Source organism: Nicotiana sylvestris, chromosome 9, assembly GCF_000393655.2.
Source record: "Nicotiana sylvestris chromosome 9, ASM39365v2, whole genome shotgun sequence".
NCBI lineage: Eukaryota > Viridiplantae > Streptophyta > Magnoliopsida > Solanales > Solanaceae > Nicotiana > Nicotiana sylvestris.
The window spans coordinates 98,655,615-98,662,386 of record NC_091065.1 but is presented as its reverse complement, the minus strand read 5'-3'; the positions used below and the strand labels follow the sequence as shown (position 1 = coordinate 98,662,386).

Sequence of the window (6,772 nt, the reverse complement as noted above, 5' to 3'; positions counted from 1 at the left end):
TAATAAGAAAATTATAAATTTATTTATGGCGAATCAATGAGATAAAAACAAATTTAAATTTAATAGTAATACAAACATACCTGCGCCTGTGAAAGATCCACAGCACCCGTCGACGATGAGCCAAAACTCAGCCGGTGCCCACCATCCACATCTCGGGTCGGCCTATCCTCAGTAGCGGTCTTTGGGCCTGAAAAGAACTGATCCTAATATCCGGCAATGCTCATGCCCGTGATCAACAATGGATCTGATGGGGTCAGCTGCGATGCTAGTAGCGTCAGCTAAAGGCTGTACGACGGCATGCTACTAGGATGCTCGTCTGGCTGAGGGAGGTAACCCGACAGATCATCTCCAACATCCTCATCAGGTGGCTCAACAGTTGCCTCAATGCCCCCTTGTGGGGACTACCTCCTCGTCGGGCCCCACGACCCCGTGGGGCACCCCTACCTCGTGGGACAGCCCTTCCTCGTACCCATCCCCTCGCGCGTGGGACATGCCTATCCCGATGGTAGTTCTCTAGCACCACATAAGCAGATGGTGCTTTAAGCGCTTGTCCTCTTTGGCTCGATGCAGTATCCGGGTAGCTAGCTCTGTAAACTGCCGACCATACTCCTGCAAAGCGACTATAGGATCGCCGCATACTGCTACATCTGCAATCCCAACTGGTGGACTAAATGTAGACCACTATCCTGCACAACATGTAAAATATAAATTACAGAATGTTATATCACAGTTATAAATAAGAATACCAAATAACATACCAGTGCCTCGTGCCTCCCGGCGTATGGAACGTACCGACCGCCAGCTCGGTGAATGGGGTTCCCCACGAAAAATCAGGTAACGCCACAGTACCAGGGCATATAATCATGCTCAAATCCTCCCGAGTCGGTGGAGGGAGGGGGGCGGAATCAGCTCTAATCGCTGGTCCCAAGTAAATATTTGATCTTGTAGCCATACCAAATATGCATCGTCCCCCCTGGTACGATCATCCCGCTGGTAATGTGTGGCCTCCCAAGTGGGCGCTATTGGTACGAGTTGCAGTCTGCCAAACTGGCGAAGTACCCGCTTAGTGGCATGATGCTCCACAATATCAAGGCATAACAACAGGACGGAAGAGCCCCACATATCACGGCCGACCGAGCAACAATCGGGCAAGCCAGCTTTCAGCGCATCGCTGTATGGCATCCGGATGAACTATTAAGGAAGAACACAAAATGTCAGTATACACAACTTCTATTTGAATCAATGACAAGTAAACTTAGATATACATATACATGTGCGCCATCCAGCAAATCCAATATATCCCTACACAAGGAGAGATTATGTCGAGCATCGTACTCGCGTGTATGTCCCCGTCGGAGTACCAACCTCCTAGATAGAGGGAGCAACTCCGGTGGTACATCCAGATCTAATGGTGGTAGAGGTGGGTGCAACTGCACAAACTGTTCCTAGGCCCAAACCTAACATAGAAAGTTGACGTAAAAGTTAAGATATATTTTTACTAGGTATGTTAAAATGAATAAAGTATTCGAATATGTTGTCACTTACAGTAGCGGCAAGAATCCAGCAACCTCATGCTGGGTGCCCATGCTCACCCGGCACATGTATCTATAAAAGTAGGTGAGAACAACAGAGCCCCAGTAGTACTGGGGTAAATCATCTAGCCGCTCAAGATGATGAAGTAATCTCAAGCTGACTAGGTTCCACAAGTGTTCGGGAATAAGATCCCTCCAAACAATAGGAGTAGTAGCAACCTCGTATACCGGTCAACATGATCATCCGATGTAGTGCCATCGATCTTGTGATGACCCAAAGGGTCATCTTTTGTTTTAAAACTCGAATCCAGGTTCCGAGACCTTAAAACCTCATTTTCTTTCTCCTCAATTTGCATGTGTTGTCCGGGTGCATTTACGGAAAGCTTTTATGTGAGATTTAAGAAAAATATTGAATTTGGCCTTTAAAATTGATTAAAATTGACTTCGGTCAATAATTTTTGTAAATGAACTCGGACCCGTGATTTGACGGTCCCGTAGGGTCCGTAGTAAAATATGGCACTTGAGCGTATGCCCGAAATCGAATTTCGAGGTCCCTAGCTCGAGAAAAGAATTTTTTAAAGAAAATTGTTTGCTGGAAAATATAAAGGTTTTTTTAGAAATTGAATAGTGTTGGAACTTGATGGTATCGGGCCCATATTTTGGTTCCGGAGCCCGGTACAGGTCTGTTATAATAATTAAGCCTTATCTTTAAAATGTGGTGAGAAACGGACGTAATTTGACGTAATTCGGACCCTTGGTGAGAAAATGGAAATTTTGAACTATCTTGAGAATTTAATGAGTTTTGGTATCAAATTCATTGTTTAATATGTTATTTTGGCGATTTGATCGCACGAGCAAATCCATATGATATTTTTAGACTTGTGTGCATGTTTGGGTTGGAGCCCCGAGGGCTCGGGTGAGTTTTGGATAGGCCACGGAGTGAGTTTGGACTTAGAAAATTTCTGTTGCATCTGGTATTTTTGTTGCAGCCACTGATCTCGCAATTGCGAGGGCTTTATCGCAATTGCGAAGAAGCCTAGGCCAGCATTTGTTCGCATTTGCGAACATCCCTTCGCAATTGCAAAGTCAACAAGGAGGGTCAAAGATCGTAATTGCGAAGAATTTCTCGCAATTGCGAGAGGAAAAGACATGCAGCAGGTTTGCAATTGCGACATCTGCACCTGAACAAAACATCATTTAGACGGGATTTTCACTTTATTCTTCAAATTTTCAAAACCTAAGCTCCAAAGGGAGATTTTCCTAGAGCAAGTTGCTCCCAAAATCATAGATAAATGAATCTCAACTCTTTTTCTTCAATCTATTTCATCTTTTCATATGATTTCATCTCAAAAACTAGGGTTCTTCATGGGAAATTGGGTGTTTTGAGTAGAAATTAGGAATTTCGAAATTTGGGGATTTGGACCTCAATTTGAGGTTGGATTTCAAAACTAATTGCATATTTGGGTTCGCGGGTGAATGAGTAGTCGGGTTTTGATTCGAACTTCGAATTTTGACTAAGCAGGCCCGAGGTCGGTTTTTGAATTTTTAGGGAAAACATTGAAAAATCTATAATCATGCATTAGAATTGGTTTATTTAGCATTTATAGATGTAATTAAGTAAATTATGACTAGATACAAGTGGATTAGAAGTGGAACCGAGAGGTAAAGTGGTAATTGAGGCTTGATTTTTGGCCGTGGAATCGAGGTAAGTGTTTGGTCTAACCTTAGCTTGAGGGAGTAGGAGTTGTTGTCTTATTTTCTACGTGTTCGTGTTGGGTATGACGTATAGGTGTGGTGACGAGTATCTATACGTTGGTGTCGAGCATGCAAGTGAGTCTTAAACTGTAACCGTTGTGGTTCTTATTGTGTACGATTCATGCTTAAATTGATGATTATCCATGTTGGACAAGACTTATGACATTTTTTTGGTAATTGACCATTGTTAAGTATTGATTCAAGTTGAGACTTATTTTGTGAAGTTAACAGTTGAAACGAGATTTGGTTATAGTTGATTCCCTTGCCGGGATGTTATTATTTTATATTGTTGATTCCCTTGCCGGGATGTTATTGTTTTATATTGTTGATTCCCTTGCCAAGATGTTATTGTTTCTATTATTTGGGTGAGGAAGAGTGTAAAGCACGAAAGGTGATGTCGTGCATGATATTGTGAGTGAGTGTTAGTGCACGAAGGGTGATGCCGTGCCGATATTGTGAGTGTTAATGCATGAAGGGTGATGTCATGCCATGATTTGAGAGCTAATGCACGAAGGGTGATGTCGTGCCACGATTATGAGAGTTAATGCACGAAGGGTGATACCGTGTCATTTCTGTTGTTTCTTATGGTGAGAACGAGAGTAAAAACACGAAAGGTGATGTCGTGCATGTGTTACTATTTCATTATCCCTGTTGATATAAATATGGTGTTCATTATGCTTTTCTGTTGAATTACTGTTAGAATTTGATATTCCCCGCAGCATGTTTCCCCTTCCCATATTTATCTATTATTTTTTGTTATTATTGTTATGCGCATATATGATTTAACTGCACAGATTTATATGGTTGTCGTGTCCTAGTCTCGTCACTACTCTACCGAGGTTAGGCTCGACATTTACCAGTACATAGGGTCGGTTGTACTGATACTGCACTATGCACTTTTTGTGCAGATCTCGGTGTCGGACCTTGTGAGTAGATTCGAGGTTGCCCTAGAGGCCGAGGTAAGGGCAGGGCTCAGCCTGGAGCTCGAGCAGCAATACCAGCAGTAGAGCCCCAGGTAGAGTTTGAGGACGAGGTTCCGGCCCAGACCGTTCCAACAGGGCCAGCTTAGGTTCCAGAGGGGTTCATCACTACCCCGGTACTTCAGGACGCTTTGGTCCGTCTAGTGGGCCTTATGGAGAGTGTTACTCAGGCATGCATACTTCCTGTAGCACCAGCCATCTCTCAGGCTGGGGGAGGAGCACAGATTCCTACTACTCGCACTCCGGAGCAGTTGACTCCCCAGTTCCAGACTCCAGCAGCTCAGCCAGTAGGAGTAGCTCAGCCTGTTGTTGCAGATCAGGCCACTGGTGGATCTTATATGTCTTCTGAGGCCTTGTTGAGGTTGGATAAGTTCACCAAGCTTTTCCCGGTTCGTTACAGTGGAGCAACTTCTGAGGACCCCCAGGATTATCTTGACCGCTGCCATGAGGTATTGCGGAACATGGGGATAGTAGAGACTAATGTGGTCGACTTTGCTGTATTCCAGATGATAGGGTCCGCCAAGAGATGGTGGAATGATTTTGTGTTGACCAGACCAGTTGGTTCGCTTGTCTTGACTTAGGACCAGTTCTCTCAGCTATTCCTTAAGAAGTTTCTTCCTGTCACTCAAAGAGAGGAATACCGCAGGCGATTCGAGCATCTTCAGCAGGGTTCTATGACTGTCACCTATTATGAGACTAGGTTTGTTGATTTGGCTCGCCATGCTCTTCTTATACTTCCCACAGAGAGAGAGAGAGAGAGGAGGTTCATTAAGGGACTCTCTCAGCCTATCTGATTGCATATGGCTAAGGAGGCGGGCAGCGAGATTTCTTTTCAGGATGCGGCCAATGTGGCCCGGCGAGTTGAGGTAGTTCTAGCTCAGGAGAGTGGTTAGGGGTCTAACAAGACCTCGTCATTCTGGTAAGTTCAGTGGTGTCTCATCTGGAGGCAGGGATTCTTTTGGTAGGGGCCATCCTCCCAGGCCGTTTCATTCAGCACTTCAGGCTTCTCACGGTGCTTCAGGTCGCTGTGGTTATCACATGTAGTAGTCTGATCAGCTACCCTATAGTGCACCACCAGCCCCTATCAGTACACCTCCGCTCCAGAGTTTTCAGGGTGGTCACTCAAGCTGTCAGAGTCAGTTTCAGGGTCAACAGTCCCAGCACCGAGGACTTGTTATACTTGTGGTGATCCGAGGCACATTGCTAGATTTTGCCCTCGAGCATCGAGCAGTTCTTAGCATCAGGGTTCTCGTGCCATGGTTAAAGCACCAGGTGTTCCATCGCTCGCTCATCTAGCTATGGTCAAGGATCAGGCAGCTAGAGGTGGAGGTAGAGGTGCTAGAGGTGGAGGTCAGGCCGCTAGAGGTGGAGGCCAACCAGTAGGAGGCCGTCCTAGGATGTAGTTCAGAGTGGTGGGCCCAGCCCCAATGTTATGCTTTCTCAGCCAGGCCTGAGGCTGAGGCATCCGATGTCGTTATCACAGGTATGATTTCAGTTTGCAGTAGAGATGCTTCAGTTTTATTTTATCCATGGTCTACATACTCCTATGTGTCATCTTATTTTCTACGTATTTGGTTATGCCTCGTGATTCTTTGAGCACTCATGTATATGTGTCCACCAGTGGGTGATTCTATTATTGTAGATCGTGTCTATCGCTCATTTGTGGTTATTATTGGGGGTCTTGAGTCCCGTGTGGACCTCCTACTTCTAGATATGGTCGATTTTGATGTCATCTTGGGGATGGATTGGTTGTCACCTTATCATGCCATATTGGATTATCATGCCAAGACCGTGACTTTGGCATTGTCGGGTTTGCCTCAATTAGAGTGGAGAGGGACTCCTGGTCATTCTACCAGTAGGGTCATTTCTTATATGAAGGCTCGGCGTATGGTCGAGAAAGTGTGTTTGGGTTATTTGGCGTATGTTTGTGATTCTAGTACTGAGGTTCCTTCTATGGATTCCGTACCAGTTCTTCATGAGTTTCCAGAGGTATTTCCTGCAGACCTGCGGGGGATGCCACCTGACAGGGATATTGACTTTTGCATTGATGTGGCTCCGGGCACTCAGCCCATTTCCATTTCGCCATACCGCGTGGCCCCACCAGAATTGAAAGAATTGAAGGAACAATTACAAGATTTACTGGATAAGGGCTTTATTAGACCTAGTGTCTCGCCCTGAGGTGCACCGGTGTTGTTTGTTAAGAAGAATGATGGGTCGATGAGGATGTTCATAGACTACCGGTAGTTGAACAAAGTCACCATCAAGAACAAGTATCCATTACCGAGGATTGATGATTTATTTGATCAGCTTCAGGATGCCAAAGTGTTTTCAAAGATTGATTTGAGATCTGACTGCCATCGGTTGAGGATTAGGGTATCTGATGTCCCTAAGACAGATTTTTGCACTCGGTACGGGCATTTTGAGTTTCTAATGATGTCATTTGGGTTGACAAATGCTCCAGCAACTTTTATGGATTTGATGAACCGAGTGTTCAAGCCCTATATG

General features: G+C 45.0%; 1 protein-coding gene across 1 annotated transcript; it reads left to right on the top strand.

Annotated features, from left to right (window-relative positions):
• The first annotated feature begins 5,523 nt into the window (after nt 1-5,523).
• Nucleotides 5,524-6,445, top strand: LOC138877964 (uncharacterized). The gene is made up of 2 exons (XM_070157613.1): nt 5,524-5,617; nt 5,889-6,445. The coding sequence occupies exons 1-2, from the start codon at nt 5,524-5,526 to the stop codon at nt 6,443-6,445; spliced, it is 651 nt and encodes a 216-aa protein (XP_070013714.1).
• Nucleotides 6,446-6,772: the final 327 nt, after the last annotated feature.